We start from the raw sequence: 18,415 nt of genomic DNA on the forward strand, positions 1-18,415 counted from the left end.
AGACAGAAATAGTCAACACGCAAACCCATTCATTAAGATCTATTGATGAACTGGCAAGCAGGCAGACAGATAGACAGTTACCCGCCTACACATATGTCTGTATGACAGATCAGCCTTAGGGGTTGGGGTTGCCTGCCATTACATCATACGGGTTTAGTTGCCAACCAAAGTGTCGCAACTTCCTGTTATTCCTCTGAAGAAAGGAGGGAAGCCCTGTTCTTGTGACTCTAGTGTCTGAACGGAGGGGTAGTAGTGGAGGAATAAGGGTGTATCCCAAAAGGCAACCCTTTTTCCTATTTAAAAATAGTGCACTATAAAGGGAATAAGGTGCTGTTTGGGACACAGCCCATGTCTGCTTGACATTGACAAAACATGACATTTGCCATTATGAAGCGGTACTTACGCTCCCCTACATAAACTACCAGCCAGTTCAACTCGTCTTTGTCCCTCTGTGTCTAGGACACATACACCTGAGCTGAGGGTCCAAACTGAATCAGAAACCAGGTTGGAGGGAGGGGCCATAAACATGTTTAAATCCATCAGTGTATACAAAACAGAGCATACCAAGAGACTAGGGGAGCCTCCCACTTAAAGGGTAGCCTTAGCTTCAGCCCACTGTCCGCACTTCATACCTGCCAAGAGATGCAGTCATGTGCAACAATTAAGTATGGTTAATTCAATTCCCTCAGCATGCATCACATGCTTTAGTTTCCAGTGATACATAGAGAGAGAAAATGTGCCCGGTTGAACCAGGCCCGGCAGTAAACATTCACAGTTCTGTCCCAAGTAGGCTAGTCCCCATCCGTCTCAACATTCCCCTCTCCTGTTGTCTCAGAAAAGCTGACCTTTCCACAGTATCATCTGGCGCAGACTGAGGGTACGTCGCAAACTGCAACCGATTCCCTACTTAGTACACACGACTTTTGACCACAACTCTATGGCCCCTGGTCAAAAGTAGTTTGCTATATACTGTAGTCAATAGGGTGCCATTTGGGACACAGACTGAGTGAATACCTGTGCTTGCATGGAGAGCATTCATTTGACCCCCAGCACTTTTGTCTGTATAATAGACATACAGGCTAACTAAGGGAAAAAGCAGATCAATATTTGCTATAGGGCTGTACATGCTACTACAGCGTGATTTAGCCTAGTTTGAATGAGAACTGAAAACAACATATTTTTTAGCTGAAATAACCAGATAGGCATAATACATGACTGTATTCCATTTGATTTAGGTGCCAATAGTTATCAACTATTTAACTGCTTTACTAGCTATTTCATGAGAAAAGGCAGTGTTATCACAAGAGTAATGGAAAACTATAGGCTAATCCGTTATAAAAATGACACTTCACAATACAACACTGATTGTTGTGAACTTCATCTCACTAAGCTCTTCTCAGAGCTAGCTTTCCATGATTAGAATAATCGTTAGCATTTTACGATGGTTAGGTAAAAACAGGCCAAACTCCTGATGACGTTTCCACGTGTACTGTCAGCTGTAGAACAGATGTATCCCTCTTCACACAGCCTCTCAACTTCTCACCAGCCCCTACACCCATGATTTAATATCCACGGTTGTGTGAGATTTGTTTTAATTTGTATATGCTGGCAATATAACTTCTCTCAGGTTACATAAAGATGTATCTGGCTGAGGAAGAGCTACTCCATTTATTAGGCTCCATCTGGAGACATCCAGTAAAATGTGAAGAAATGATTTTAGACAGAGCACTGGAATATAGAGACTAGCCTATAGGGCCCAGAGTTGTTCCAGTGGTCAGGAAACGCTCCTGGCCTTAATGACACACACAGATGCAGGGGTTAGGGTTACGGCGATGCAGCGATGCCTTTATGTGCTACCTGGGGTGGTTGAGAAATTAGCAGAACACACATTTCTGTTGTTCGCTGTAACATATAGACACTGACGTTGTATTGTTGTTACCTGGGAAACATGTTGCCAGGTGTTCTGTCAGGGCCTCCTGGGTGACAGGCTTGCGTGCGGAGTTCATGGCCGATATGGCCAGGCACAGCACCTCCCCCAGAGGGATGAACTGTGACTGGCTGATGGGAGACATGCTGATGGGAGACACATCACCTGAGAGAGGAGGGAAGGAAGCACTGAGGTCACACAATCAATCAATCACATTTATTTTATAGCCATTTTTACATCAGCAGTTGTCACAGAGTGCTTTCCAGTTTCCCAGCCTTGACCCCAGAGAGCAAGCAAAGCAGAGGCAGAAGCACAGTGACTAGGAACAACTCCCTAGAAGGATGGAACCTAGAGAGGCACCAGGCTCAGAGGGGTGGTCAAACTACAGTACCAGGTCAAAGGTCAAACACAGACAGTTCCATGTAAATATCACAAAACATTGAGTTCTAAATATCACAAAACATTGAGTTCACTGAAAATGTCTATGGAACAGCTCCAATAGATCCAGGAAAAGAAAATGGTCAAGTCTCAAATGTGCCCTGGTCAAAAGTATTACGCTATTTGGGATTATAGGGCAGGGAATTACCAGGGACCTCACGATACAATATTATCACCATACTTTGGTACAAATAGGAAAAGTATTGTGATTCTCTAAGTATTGCGATTCGATAGAGATTTATTGCTTATTTTTTACCATTGGACCGTGGCAAACAGTTGAATTATGTTCCAAACATATTGCTTACTATGTCGCTGCAGAGGGACAAAAGAGACCCACGAGAAAATGAGAAATGGAAATAAAAATCAAGAAATAAAAGTCCTGAAAACATGTTAGCTTCCCATTTAGAGAGAAGATGGAGAACAAGCTATAGGATGAGAAATACCTGAGTTTTGGCGCAGGTACAGCTACTTAGCACTAGCTAACATTAACATTTTTTAAAGAACCGATACTTGAAGTCAGTATCAATATAAAATCATAAAAAGTAATATTGGGATACTCCACTATATCAACCCCCCCCCCCCCATCACTAATAGGGAATATTGGGATACTTCACTGTATCGACCCCCCCCCCCATCACTAATAGGGAATATTGGGATACTTCACTGTATCGACCCCCCCCCCCATCACTAATAGGGAATATTGGGATACTTCACTGTATTGACCCCCCCCCCCCCCCCCATCACTAATAGGGAATATTGGGATACTTCACTGTATCAACCCCCCTCCCATCACTAATAGGGAATATTGGGATACTTCACTGTATCGACCCCCCCATCACTAATAGGGAATATTGCAATATTCCACTGTATCAACCCCCCCATCACTAATAGGGAATATTGCGATACTCCACTGTATCGACCCCCCCCATCACTAATAGGGAATATTGTGAGCTCTGTCTAGTTCTGGGGTAAGAGTGGGTGAGGGGGAGGCTGCTGGCTCTGTCTAGTTCTGGGGTAAGAGTGTGTGAGGGGGAGGCTGCTGGCTCTGTCTAGTTCTGGGGTAAGAGTGGGTGAGGGGGAGGCTGCTGGCTCTGTCTAGTTCTGGGGTGAAAGTGGGTGAGGGTGAGGCTGCTGGCTCTGTCTAGTTCTGGGGTGAGGGCGGGAGAGGGGGAGGCTGCTGGCTCTGTCTAGTTCGGGGGTGAGGGTGGGTGAGGGGGAGTCTGCTGGCTCGGTCTATTTCTGGGGTGAGAGTGGGTGAGGGTAAGGGGGAGGCTGCTTGCTCTGTCTAGTTCTGGAGTGAGAGTGGGTGAGGGGGAGACTGCTGGCTCTGTCTAGTTCGGGGGTGAGGGTGGGTGAGGGGGAGTCTGCTGGCTCGGTCTAGTTCTGGGGTGAGGGCAGGAGAGGGGGAGGCTGCTGGCTCTGTCTAGTTCTGGGGTGAGGGCAGGAGAGGGGGAGGCTGCTGGCTCTGTCTAGTTCTGGGGTGAGGGCAGGAGAGGGGGAGGTTGCTGGCTCTGTCTAGTTCTGGGGTGAGGGCGGGAGAGGGGGAGGCTGCTGGCTCTGTCTAGTTCTGGGGTGAGGGCGGGAGAGGGGGAGGCTGCTGGCTCTGTCTAGTTCTGGGGTGAGGTTGGGTGAGGGGGAGGCTGGTTCAGAAAGGTCAGGAGGGCAGTAAGTGAGCAGTAGTAAGTCCTAGCTCGCTCCCATCACTCCTTGCCTTGACACTGCCTGTGGGGAGCCAGCAGAGAGAAGGGAAGGCCCTGCCTGTGGAGAGCCATGTTACTACCCAGTACTCCCTGTATATAGCCATGTTAATACCTGGTACTCCCTGTATATAGCCATGTTATTACCTGGTACTTCCTTTATATAGCCATGTTATTACCTGGTACTCCCTGTATATAGCCATGTTATTACCTGGTACTTCCGGTATATAGCCATGTTATTACCTGGTACTCCCTGTATATAGCCATGTTATTACCTGGTACTTCCTGTATATAGCCATGTTATTACCTGGTACTTCCTGTATATAGCCATGTTATTACCTGGTACTTCCTGTATATAGCCATGTTATTACCTGGTACTTCCTGTATATAGCCATGTTATTACCTGGTACTTCCTGTATATAGCCATGTTATTACCTGGTACTTCCTGTATATAGCCATGTTATTAGCTGGTACTTCCTGTATATAGCCATGTTATTACCTGGTACTTCCTGTATATAGCCATGTTATTACCTGGTTCTTCCTGTATATAGCCATGTTATTACCTGGTACTTCCTGTATATAGCCATGTTATTACCTGGTACTTCCTGTATATAGCCATGTTATTACCTGGTACTTCCTGTATATAGCCATGTTACTTTTACTCATTATTGTTATTCACTGTGTATTTATTCCTCATGTCACTATTTAAATGTTGTATTTTATTTATTAGCTTTATCTTAACTCTGCATTGTTGGAAAATGATTCGTAAGTAAGCATTTCACTGTTAGTCTACACCTGTGTTTACGAAGCATGTGACATAAATTGTGATATTATGATTTGATCTTGCTGAGCCTCCGAGCTGATGGGGAGTGGAGGAATTGACCTCATTCCCATATACCCATATGTATTGAGCGTGAGAGAGAGGAAGAGATAGGATGGCTGAAGTAATCTACTAGGGGCGGTCACATCTCCCCTGCTGCCCGTCTCCCTCCCTGCCTGCCTGCTGCCTGTCTCCCTCCCTGCTTCCCTGTCTCCCTGCCTGCCTGTCTCCGTGCCTCCCTGTCTCCCTGCCTGACTGTCTCCCTCCCTGCTTCCCTGTCTCCCTGCCTGCCTGTCTCCCTGCTGCAGTGTCACGGTAAGCACAGAGAAAAAGGGGTCGTTTCAGGAGGAGAGAAAGAGAGGAGTGAAAGAGAGAGAGAGAGAGAGAGAGAGAACAGCTGCAAAGACCTAGTGGGAACAGATTCAGCCAACAACTGTTCAGCCCTCCTTCCCATGAAGAGGGTGACCATAGAATGAACCTACTACCCCACCCCCCAACACACACACACACACACACACTCACATACAACAACACACACACACACACATTCCAGATGTATTAAGTGGAAGAGCATGCCTTTATGAAAGACGAGCTGGGTAAAAATGGAGCGTGACAATCCAGAGAAAATACAGAAAGCCTTGAGACGCCAAGCTTTGAAAGAGAGGAGTGAAAGACAGCCAGCCAGCCAGCCAGCCAGCCAGCCAGCCAGCCAGCCAGCCAGCCAGCCAGCCAGCCAGAATAAAGTGGAGCATTACAAGCAGTATGCTAGTGAGCCTGGGCTTTGCCATCAGTGAAGCCATTTTAGAACTATCTGAGAGATAGGTTGTATTCTACCACTGTAAGGACAGAATATTGTTTAAATATATTGTTAAAATGATTGAACTACAACATTGGGTCAGAGGTACTTGATAGTGTATCTGTTAGAGCAGAGCTGGTTTGCTACAGAGCGTTTCTTCCCTCCATTAACATGGAAGCTGTCCTCTGGGAGAGACAGAGGAGAGGAGGAACTCTCTCTCTCATGCCTGCCTGCTGCAGTGGTAGTAAACAATTCACAGCCAGCCAGTGTCCTTTGTCCATGCACCTCCTGCTTAACCCCACCCCCTTCTTTTGTGATTCAATCCGGCAAAGCTATGCTACACAATCTACAGCAGGAAAAAAGGGAGAGAGGGTGAGAGAGAGCGACGGAGAGATAGAGGAATGAGATGGGCAGTACCTTGGCCGATTCTGTTGTCTCCTCCGCTTTAATTCAAACAGATTCGGAGGCAGATCCTTTAGCTGCAGCCTTCAGACTTAATGAGCATTCACTCAAGGGTCTTACCCAGCATGCTCCACTCCACACAAAGACAAGGGGGTGTGACCAATCATGTCGTCTTCAGTATGCACTCTGCTTTTTTCCCTCCCTCTCTCCCTCCCTCTGCTCCCTCCCTCCCTCCCTCTCTCTGCTCCCTCCCTCCCCCTCTCTGCTCCCTCCCTCCCCCTCTCTGCTCCCTCCCTCCCTCTCTCTGCTCCCTCCCTCTGTCTCTGCTCCCTCCCTCTCTCTCTCTCTGCTCCCTCTCTCCGCTCTCCCTCACTCTCTTTGCTCCCTCCCTCTCTCTCTCTCTGCTCCCTCCCTCTGTCTCTGCTCCCTCCCTCTCTCTCTGCTCCCTCCCTCCCTCTCTCTGCTCCCTCCCCCTCTCTCTCTGCTCCCTCCCTCTCTCTCTCTCTGCTCCCTTGCTCTCCCTCCCTCTCTCTGCTCCCTCCCTCCCCCTCTCTCTCTGCTCTCTCTCTCTGTTCCCTCCCTCCCTCTCTCTCTCTCTCTCTGCTCCCTCCCTCTCTCTCTCTGCTCCCTCCCTCCATCTGCACCCTCTCTCCCTCTCTCTGCTCCCTTGCTCTCTCTCTCTGCTCCCTCCCTCTCTCTCTCTGCTCCCTCCCTCCCTCTCTCTGCTCCCTCCCTCTCTCTCTCTCTCTCTGTTCCCTCCCTCCCTCTCTCTCTCTCTCTCTGTTCCCTCCCTCCCTCTCTCTTTCTCTGCTCCCTCCCTCCCTCTCTCTTTCTCTGCTCCCTCCCTCCCTCTCTCTTTCTCTGTTCCCTCCCTATCTCTGTTCCATCCCTCCCTCTCTCCCTCTCTCTGCTCCCTCTCTCTGCTCCCTCCCTCCCTCTCTCTTTCTCTGTTCCCTCCCTCCCTCTCTCTTTCTCTGTTCCCTCCCTCCCTCTCTCTCCCTCTCTCTGTTCCCTCCCTCTCTCTTTCTCTGTTCCCTCCCTCCCTCCCTCCCTCTCTCTTTCTCTGTTCCCTCCCTATCTCTCTCTTTCTCTGTTCCCTCCATCCCTCCCTCTCTCTTCTCCCTCCTTCCCTCCCTCTCTCTGCTCCCTCCTTCCCTCCCTCTCTCTGCTCCCTCTCTCCCTCTCTCTGCTCTCCCTCACTCTCTCTGCTCCCTCCCTCTCTCTCTGCTCCCTCCCTCTCTCTCTCTCTCTCTCTCTGCTCTCTCTCTCTGTTCCCTCCCTCCCTCTCTCTTTCTCTGTTCCCTCCCTCCCTCTCTCTCCCTCTCTCTGTTCCCTCCCTCTCTCTTTCTCTGTTCCCTCCCTCCCTCTCTCTGTTCCCTCCCTCTCTCTTTCTCTGATCCCTCTCTCCCTCTCTCTGCTCCCTCCCTCCCTCTCTCTCTCTGCTCTCTCTCTCTCTGTTCCCTCCCTCCCTCTCTCTTTCTCTGTTCCCTCCCTCCCTCTCTCTTTCTCTGTTCCCTCCCTCCCTCCCTCTCTCTTTCTCTGTTCCCTCCCTATCTCTCTCTTTCTCTGTTCCCTCCCTCCCTCCCTCCCTCTGCTCCATCCCTCCCTCTCTCTTCTCCCTCCTTCCCTCCCTCTCTCTGCTCCCTCCCTCTCTCTCTCTGCTCCCTCCCTCTCTCTCTCTCTGCTCTCTCTCTCTGTTCCCTCCCTCCCTCTCTCTTTCTCTGTTCCCTCCCTCTTTCTCTGTTCCCTCCCTCTTTCTCTGTTCCCTCCCTCCCTCTCTCTGTTCCCTCCCTCCCTCTCTCTTTCTCTGTTCCCTCACTCCCTCTCTCTTTCTCTGTTCCCTCACTCCCTCTCTCTTTCTCTGTTCCCTCTCTCTTTCTCTGTTCCCTCTCTCTTTCTCTGTTCCCTCCCTCCCTCTCTCTGTTCCCTCCCTCTCTCTTTCTCTGTTCCCTCCCTCCCTCTCTCTGTTCCCTCACTCCCTCTCTCTTTCTCTGTTCCCTCCCTCCCTCTCTCTTTCTCGGTTCCCTCCCTCCCTCTCTCTTTCTCTGTTCCCTCCCTCCCTCCCTTTTTCTCTGTTCCCTCCCTCCCTCCCTCCCTCTTTCTCTGTTCCCTCCCTCCCTCTCCCTTTCTCTGTTCCCTCCCTCCCTCTCTCTTTCTCTGTTCCCTCCCTCCCTCTCTCTGTTCCCTCCCTCTCTCTTTCTCTGTTCCCTCCCTCCCTCTCTCTGCTCCCCCCTCCCTCTCTCTCTCTCTTTCTCTGCTCCCTCTCTCTCTTTCTCTGCTCCCTCTCTCTCTTTCTCTGCTCCCTCCCTCCCTCCCTCCCTCCCTCTCTCTGTGTTCCCTCACTCCCTCTTTCTCTGTTCCCTCCCTCCCTCTCTCTTTCTCTGTTCCCTCCCTCCCTCTCTCTGTTCCCTCCCTCTCTCTTTCTCTGTTCCCTCCCTCCCTCTCTCTGTTCCCTCCCTCTCTGTTCCTTCACTCCCTCTCTCTTTCTCTGTTCCCTCCCTCCCTCTCTCTCCCTCTCTCTGTTCCCTCCCTCTCTCTTTCTCTGTTCCCTCCCTCCCTCCCTCCCTCTCTCTTTCTCTGTTCCCTCCCTCCCTCTCCCTTTCTTGGTTCCCTCCCTCCCTCTCTCTTTCTCTGTTCCCTCCCTCCCTATCTCTGCTCCCTCCCTCCCTCTCTCTCTCTTTCTCTGCTCCCTCCCTCTCTCTCTCTGCTCCCTCCCTCTCTTTCTCTGCTCCCTCCCTCTCTTTCTCTGCTCCCTCCCTCTCTTTCTCTGCTCCCTCCCTCTCTTTCTCTGCTCCCTCCCTCTCTCTTTCTCTGCTCCCTCCCTCTCTCTTTCTCTGCTCCCTCCCTCTCTCTGCTCCCTCCCTCTCTCTCTCTGCTCCCTCCCTCTCTCTCTCTGCTCCCGCCCTCTTTCTCTGCTCCCTCCCTCCCTCTCGCTCTCTCCAAGCTCCCTCCCCTTAATGCCCACTGACATACAAGCTTGTGGGCGGCCTGCCGAAAGCGTTGTTATGGCAACGCATCCCCAGTTGCACCCAACGCCTGTTCTGCAAGCTTTTTCTCCCTCCCCCCTCTTCATGGCTCCATCTATCTCTCTCCCTCTATCTCTCTCCATCTCTCTCCTTCTCTCCCTCCGCTCCAATGAAAACTTAAGCGCTGCTCACCGCAGGTTGGGCTCAGAAGCACGTTCAGTCATGTGTCAGATAAAATGGGTGATCTGCTGCTCTCCTCTCCTCTCTCTACACAGCTCTCTCTCTCTGTGAGGGGGGATTCTCTGTGACCCAATTAGAAAAGGACAGCCCAGATAGCTCCATTTCAGGGGGCTTGTAGTCAAATCCAAGATATAGGGCAGGTTTATTTGTAAATGCAAATAAAAGGGTATTCACTGAACACTATGCTATGTAGCCGATACACAATGTGTCACTATGACTGTACGTGTCTGGCCTTCTCATGCTGCCAAGGAAGTGGGTCTCCATTGGCACATGTAGTGGAGAACTTGATATAAGCCTGCTGAGTGGATGAGATATGGGTGAGTGGCGGGTGAGTGAGGAGGAGGTGGGAGGTTGAGAGGGGGGGGGGGGGGGGGTGACATTATATGTGAGTGGGGGAGGGGTGGACATTCACAGGGGCCTCCTTGGGCCTCACAAAAGGGCCCTCAAATTGACGCAAAATCTAGGGCTGTCCCCGACAAAATAAAAACTTACACGACCGAGAGTCGTCTGTCAATCGATTGGTCGAAATTTTTAAACTTGTATTTTTCCATATTTGTTTCAATAAAATCAACTATATGTAGGCTACTGAGCTTGTCTGATGCTTTAAGCACTGCCATTAAAAAATAAAACATACAAATTACTAAAGAGGAAGCCAGAGATCAATATAGCCTAACCAGAAGAAAAAAACCTGTTCCCGACCCGACCCTTCTCCTGCCACTGGCCTTTATGTTCTTGAAGTTGCTGGTAATAGGCTACACCAGCGGTCGGCAACATTTTACATTTGGAGTGCCAAGTTATCGTACCATTTCTACCGTTCTGCGTGCCAGTTATGATTTTCATATGCACATTTTTGTGGAACAGTTTCATTTAATTTATAATTAAGTCTTCATATCTCAAAATGTGGTTAATCAAAATTATTTCTAAATTAAAATGATACAAATCTAAAAGTAACTTCTATTGCCATTGCCAATATGTAAAAATAGCCTACATAAAGCCAACAAACAAAAACATTGCAGCCTGCAGGTCGAAAATATCTGGATAAAAATAAATATCCTATAAATCACATTGGCTACGCATGGCCTGTCTGCAAGGAACTATTAACTTGGTCCGGCCCAAAGCTCATGCTAGCAAACCTGCAACATTGTATAAAATATTCTGGTCCCTAAGAGTTTCCCGCGCCGGACAGACAGACACAGCTGTGGACTATTTGCGCAAGGGATAAGAAGTAATCAGGTAGGCCTATTTTATGACGTTTCCACCAGATGAGAGCATGACATTCTTTCCCCTTTCATACTGAGTGGTTAATCGAAAGAGAGAGAGCTGGAGAGATTTTTCAAGTAGGCTACGTTGAGGAACTATTTTCATTCTCAATGGATGTAAAAACAGACTTTGTTTATTTGCTGTTTGAGGCGAAGAAAGAATTACTTTGAGAAGCTCCACAGTGATCGTGAGTTAAGATAATCAGAAATAGTATCAGCTCCCCAAATGGGCATATTTACAGGCCTACATTTTGGCGCAGGCCAGATAGCCTAGGCCTACTTCCATGCGTAATCAGGTGTGTGTCCTTACTCAAGATTGACAGGAGCACTCCAAACAAAAGACAATTAACTCATAAATGGAATGAAATAAACCAAAACTTTTTTCTCACAAGTGTAGCCTAGGTTGCGCGCTCTGCAAACAACATGTCCACTCCTGCAATGACAATGGTAAGACTGTAATAATAATATAATTGAATACATTAACAGAAATTACCATAACCAAACAAACATTGTAAATTATGGTAATTGAAGGTACATGTACAGTTGAAGTCGGAAGTTTACATACACTTAGGTTGGAGTCATTAAAACTCGTTTTTCAACCACTCCACAAATTTCTTGTTAACAAACTATAGTTTTGGCAAGTCGGTTAGGACATCTACTTTGTGCATGACACAAGTACTTTTTCCAACAGTTGTTTACAGACAGATTATTTCACTTATAATTCACCGTATCACAATTCCAGTGTTCTGTGACAGCTTGATTGTTGTCACCAGGTGTATAGGCAGGGTAAGGGTAGGCAGGGTCGGGAATTGTCACTCCTGCTGACCTGAAGGTCATTAGGCAAGTGCCTTGTACAGTGACCCTCTCTAACAGGTCACAGAGAAAAAGAACCTGATGCTTTCGTCAATCAATGTTTTAGTTTGTGAATATTAACAATTCATGCAAACCTGTTCCTGAGATGTTGTAGTTTATTCCTTCAGAATATAAATATTGAGGTAACACTTTACAGAATGTACCTGTTTTGAGACTGGGACGGAGGTTCACCTTCCAGCGGGACAATGACCCTAAGCATACTGCTAAAGCAACACTCGAGTGGTATAAGGGGAAACATTAAAATGTCTTGGAATGGCCTAGTCAAAGCCCAGACCTCAATCCAATTGAGAATCTGTGGTATGACTTAAAGATTGCTGTACACCAGCGGACCCTATCCAACTTGAAGGAGCTGGAGCAGTTTTGCCTTGAAGAATGGGCAAAAATCCCAGTGGCTAGATGTGCCAAGCTTATAGAGACATACCCCAAGAAACTTGCAGCTGTAATTGCTTCAAACGGTGGCTCTACAAAGTATTGACTTTGGGGGGGTGAATAGTTATGCACGCTCAAGTTTTCAGTTTTTTTGTCTTATTTCTTGTTTGTTTCACACAAAAAAATATTTTGCATCTTCAAAGTGGTAGGCATGTTGTGTAAATCAAATGATACAAACCCCCCCCAAAAATCCATTTTAATTCCAGGTTGTAAGGCAACAAAATAGGAAAAATGCCAAGGGGGTGAATACTTTCGCAAGCCACTATATAAACGACTGAAGGCACCATGTGGTCAACAGTGTTTGTTAGGCTACTTCGCATGCCTTAACACTAGATGGGAGTAAGAGAAAGACTGGTACCACCTTACCACCCTATAAAATGTGTAACTACCCAAACATAGTGAAAAAGTGGGAGAACCATGCACAGTAGTGATCATTTTGATCAACCTTAAAAATTTGATTTTTTAAATATTACATTTAATTTAGAGAAATATCTTTACTGTTCTCTGTAAAATGTTCAGTGTTGATTGTATGAATCTGAAACATATTGATTGATTGAATTACTTATGCATCTAATTAATTATGTTGTTAGATGTTTAGATGTTGTCACTATTCTATCTTTATTTTGGCAAAATAACAGGAGTTTCGGTAGTGACATCGTTTCAGTTGTGACCTGGCATATACATTCTGAACTTAATTGCTTACTTAATTGATACCATATCGAATAGGGCACATGTGATTGGCATATATTATTATCACAATCAATAAAAGTTACGAGATTTGTTCTCTAATTTCCATTCATTAGGGAGGGAATAAAATGGCCAATTGTTAGCATTTAATCAAATAAACAAAAGACTGCATGTCTCACCTTAAATGGATTGTTTAACTCAATGAAGTTACTTATAGATGATTTGAACATGATTAGCTAATGATTAGCATGATCTGGACATTGCGCGCAAAAATGCAAATGTTTATCTAGCCTCGTCTTCCAGGCCTCCCTCACGTTGTTCTCCAGAGCTTTTTAATATACAGTGGGGAGAACAAGTATTTGATACACTGCCGATTTTGCAGGTTTTCCTACTTACAAAGCATGTAGAGGTCTGTAATTTTTATCATAGGTACACTTCAACTGTGAGAGACAGAAAATCACATTGTATGATTTTTAAGTAATTAATTAGCATTTTATTGCATGACATAAGTATTTGATACATCAGAAAAGCAGAACTTAATATTTGGTACAGAAACCTTTGTTTGCAATTACAGAGATCATATGTTTCCTGTAGGTCTTGACCAGGTTTGCACACACTGCAGCAGGGATTTTGGCCCACTCCTCCATACAGACCTTCTCCAGATCCTTCAGGTTTCGGGGCTGTCGCTGGGCAATACAGACTTTCAGCTCCCTCCAAAGATTTTCTATTGGGTTCAGGTCTGGAGACTGGCTAGGCCACTCCAGGACCTTGAGATGCTTCTTACGGAGCCACTCCTTAGTTGGCTGTGTGTTTCGGGTCGTTGTCATGCTGGAAGACCCAGCCATGACCCATCTTCAATGCTCTTACTGAGGGAAGGAGGTTGTTGGCCAAGATCTCGCAATACATAGCCACATCCATCCTCCCCTCAATACGGTGCAGTCGTCCTGTCCCCTTTGCAGAAAAGCATCCCCAAATAATGATGTTTCCACCACCATGCTTCACGGTTGGGATGGTGTTCTTGGGGTTGTACTCATTCTTCTTCTTCCTCCAAACACGGCGAGTGGAGTTTAGACCAAAAAGCTATATTTATGTCTCATCAGACCACATAACCTTCTCCCATTCCTCCTCTGGATCATCCAGATGGTCATTGGCAAACTTCAGACGGGCCTGGACATGCGCTGTCTTGAGCAGGGGAACCTTGCGTGCGCTGCAGGATTTTAATCCATGACGGCGTAGTGTGTTACTAATGGTTTTCTTTGAGACTGTGGTCCCAGCTCTCTTCAGGTCATTGACCAGGTCCTGCCGTGTAGTTCTGGGCTGATCCCTCACCTTCCTCATGATCATTGATGCCCCACGAGGTGAGATCTTGCATGGAGCCCCAGACCGAGGTTGATTGACCATCATCTTGAACTTCTTCCATTTTCTAATAATTGCGCCAACAGTTGTTGCCTTCTCACCAAGCTGCTTGCCTATTGTCCTGTAGCCCATCCCAGCCTTGTGCAGGTCTACAATTTTATCCCTGATGTCCTTACACAGCTCTCTGGTCTTGGCCATAGTGGAGAGGTTGGAGTCTGTTTGATTGAGTGTGTGGACAGGTGTCTTTTATACAAGTAACGAGTTCAAACAGGTGCAGTTAATACAGGTAATGAGTGGAGAACAGGAGGGCTTCTTAAAGAAAAACTAACAGGTCTGTGAGAGCTGGAATTCTTACTGGTTGGTAGGTGATCAAATACTTATGTCATGCCATAAAATGCAAATTAATTACTTAAAAATCATACAATGTGATTTTCTGGATTTTTGTTTTATATTCTGTCTCTCACAGTTGAAGTGTACCTATGATAAAAATTACAGACCTCTACATGCTTTGTAAGTAGGAAAACGTGCAAAATCGGCAGTGTATCAAATACTTGTTCTCCCCACTGTATATATTTTTTATATAATTTGGTTGAAATGACACTAACCCACATGGGAACCAGTGAAAATTACTGGCTTTCAGTTTTGAATCTCCGCCTCTGTTTGAACGTGCCTATTCTGGAGAACAAACTGGATGAACTGTACGAGACTATCCTATCAACGGGACCTGAAGAACTGTAATATTCTATGTTTCTCAGAGTCTTGGCTGAACAAGGACATGGATAATATATATCTTGCTGGTTTCTCCATGCATAGTCTAGACCGGATGGCAGCCTCGGGTAAGACTAAGAGGGGAGGGGTATGTCTCTTTGTTAACAGCAGCTGGTGCGCAATCTCTAATGTTAAGGAAGTCTTGAGTTTTTGCTCGACTGAGTTCGAATACCTCATGATAAGCTGCAGACCATACTATATACCAAGAGAGTTGTCATTTATATTTTTCATAGCTGTCTATTTACCACCACAAACCGATGCTGGCACTAAGACCACACTCAATGAGCTGTATACAGCCATAAGCAAAAAAGAAAATGCTTATCCAGAGGCGGTACTTCTCGTGGCCAGTGATTTTAATGCAGCGAAACTGAAATCCGCTTTACCTCATTTTTACCAGCATGTCACCTGTGCAACTAGAGGCGACAAAACTCTTGATCACCTTTACTCCACACACAGAAACGCATACAAGGCTCTCCCTAGCCCTCCTTTTAGCAAATCTGACCATAACTCTATCCTCCGATGAACCGGATGCTAAGCTACAGGACTGTTTCGCTAGCACAGACTGGAAAATGTTCAGGGATTCATCCAATAACATTGAGAAGCTGGGCACTAATCCGGACGCTTAAATGAAATCCTGCTATGACATTTACATTTTAGTCATTTAGCAGACGCTCTTATCCAGAGCGACTTACAGTTAGTGAGTGCATACATTATTTTTATTTTTCATACTGGCCCCCCGTGGGAATCAAACCCACAACCCTGGCGTTGCAAATGCCATGCTCTACCAACTGAGCTACATCCCTGCCGGCCATTCCCTCCCCTACCCTGGGCCAATTGTGCGCCGCCCCATGGGTCTCCCGGTCGCGGCCGGCTACGACAGAGCCTGGATTCGAACCAGGATCTCTAGTGGCACAGCTAGCACTGCGATGCAGTGCCTTAGACCACTGCGCCACTGTCAAGCCATCAAACAGGCAACGTGTCAATACATGACTACGATCTAATCCTACTATGCCGGCTCTGACGCTCGTCGGATGTGGAAGGGCTTACAATCTATCATGGATTACAAAGGGAAACCCAGCCGCGAGCTGCACAGACAAGCTAAATGCCTTCTATGCTCACTTCAAGGCAAGCAACACTGAACCATGCATGAGAGCACCAGGTGTTCCGGACCACTGTGTGATCTCGCTCTCCGTAGCCGATGTGAGTAAGACCTTTAAACTGGTTAACATTCACAAAGCCGTGGGGCCAGATGGATTACCAGGATGAGTACTCAGAGCATGCGCTGATCAGCTGGCAAGTGTCTTCACTGACATTTTCAACCTCTCACTGACCTTTTCTGTAATACCTACATGTTTCAAGTAGACCACCATAGTCCCTGTGCCCAAGAACGCCAAGGTAACCTGTCTAAATGACTATTGCCCCGTAGCACTCACATCTGTAGCCATGAAATGCTTTGAAAGGCTGGACATGGCTCACATCAACACCATGATCCCAGACACCCTGGACCCACTCCAATTCGCATACTGCCCCAACAATCTCTATTGCACTCCACACTGCCCTTTCCCATCTGGACAAAAGGAACACCAACGTGAGAATGCTGTTCATTGACTACAGCTCAGCGTTCAACACCATAGTGCCCTCCAAGCTCATCACTAAGCTAAGGACCCTGGGATTAAACACATCCCTCTGCAACTGGTTTCTGGACTTCCTGATAGGCTGCCCCCAGGTGTTGAGGGTAGGCAACAACACATCTGCCATGCTGACCCTCAACACGGGGGCCCCTCATGGGTGTGTGCTTAGTTCACCCACGACTGTGTGGCCGCGCATGACTTCAACACCATCATTACGTTTGCTGACGACACGTCGGTGATAGGCCTGATCACCAACAACGATGAGACAGCCTATAGGGAGGTCAGTGAAATGGCAGTGTGGTGCCAGGACAACAACCTTTCCCTCAATGTCAGCAAGACAAAGGAGCTGATCGTGGACTACAGGAAACAGAGGGCAGAGCACGCCCCAATCCACATCGACGGGGCTGTAGTGGAGTGGGTCGAGAGATTCAAGTTCCTCTGTGTCCACATCCCTAAGGAATTGGTCCACACACATCAACACAGTTAAATACATTAAATATTTTTTCCCTCATCAATCTACACAATAATGACAAATCGAAAACAGGTTTTTGGAGATGTTAGCAAATTCATGAAAAATAAAAAACAGAAATACTTTATTTACATAAGTATTCAGACCCTTTGCTATGAGACTCGAAATTGAGCTCATGTACATCCTGTGTTTGATTTGTTTAATACCATTTCACTTATTCGCCTCCAGCCATTAACACAAGCCCATCCTCCCCAATTAAGGTACCACCAACCTCCTGTGACTAGTAGTAGTAGTAGTAGTAATAGTAGTAGTAGTAGTAAATGTAGCAGCAGTAGTAGTAATAGTAGTAGTAGTGGTAGTAATAGTAGCAGTAGTAGTAATAGTAGTAGTAATAGTAATAATAATAGTATTAGTAGGTGTAGCAGCAGTATAAATAATAGTAGTAGTAGTGGTAGTAATAGTAGCAGTAGTAGTAATAGTAATAATAGTATTAGTAGGTGTAGCAGCAGTAGTAGTAACATGTGGTACATGATATAAAAGCGCTCAGAGCTTGTCTCAGTATAACGCATGCCCACACACAGACAGACAGACTATTACATGAAGCAGATAGTGCTGGTGTCCTACTTTCAGCTCTCTCTCTCTCTCTCTCACTCTCTCTCTCTCTCTAATAGCAGCTATGTTGGAACTTCCTGCTGCTGCCCTCTCTAGAATTCAGACCATCGTCTTGTAAACAGCAGTTTCACATGTGGAAGTCACTAGAAAGGTTTAGTATAGTAGAAACTCCATCTAGCCTACCATACAGCAAGGGTGAGGTTTGAGCATAGTGGTTACTACTACCACTACCGCCCCGTCCTTTCAACAAGGGGAGAGAGAAGACCAAGTTCAGACAGAGTCTCCATCCTGCCTTACACCAGGGGCCTATCCTTCTCACCCTGAGCGAACACACACAGCAAGTTTACATTTCATTCATCAAGCTTCTAATCTGGCCAGGTTCAAAAGACCCGATCGGCATCTGGCTCTGTTCTCTCCAGCGACCCAGAGAGATGAAAGGGAGGCTTCCTCAGATAGATAGATAGCCCAGCTCTGGGCCGGGCTGGCCCAGATAAAACGCCCATGCCGCTCCTTGGCACCCACAGCTCCAAAACATCCTCCAGACAGGGCTGGGACACAGCCATAGCGTCCCATGGTTGTGTCCCAAATAGCACCGTGTTCTCTATATAATGCACTACTTTTGACCTGAGCACCATGGGCCATGGTCAAAAGTTGTGTACCATAAAGGAAATAGGGTGCCATTTGGGACGCAGCCTGTGACACCCTCTGATCTTCCTGACGCTACAGCCCTCAGCTGAGCTCTGGATAGATGGAGGGGTTGTTGAGGTTGGAATGTTTCACCCAACTCCACATTTCCTACCACTACTAGCCTATAGCTTTAGCCAAACGGTAGTGCTTTCCTGCTGACAAATGAGGCCTAAAGCTTTATGGCTGAGGAAACTGGAAAGGCAGGCGTGGTGGGGGAGAAATGTTTGACTCCCTCCCTTGGTGAGGCAGTGGGGTCACACTTACTAGAGCACAGAGGAGACACAGAGGGTTAAGTTTAGTTTAGTCTCAGTCTTCAGATCTGTTTTTATCGTTAATCAACCTCCTCCCTGACACAACA

The 18,415-nt window shown here is 46.9% G+C and overlaps 1 protein-coding gene across 1 annotated transcript in view; it reads right to left on the minus strand.

Annotated features, from left to right (window-relative positions):
* The window catches only part of LOC311104916 (storkhead-box protein 2-like), a gene marked incomplete at both ends in the record, with an annotated part of 76,410 nt that overhangs the window by 9,861 nt on the left and 48,134 nt on the right, over window positions 1-18,415 (minus strand). The window contains one exon of the mRNA XM_084146892.1: window positions 1,940-2,092. Coding sequence (XP_084003018.1) covers window positions 1,940-2,092 — 153 coding nt within the window. The remainder of the gene's footprint in view (window positions 1-1,939; window positions 2,093-18,415) is intronic.

The sequence above is a fragment of the Coregonus lavaretus genome (assembly GCF_964263955.1).
Source record: "Coregonus lavaretus genome assembly, chromosome: 29".
In the NCBI taxonomy this organism is placed as follows: Eukaryota; Metazoa; Chordata; class Actinopteri; order Salmoniformes; family Salmonidae; genus Coregonus; species Coregonus lavaretus.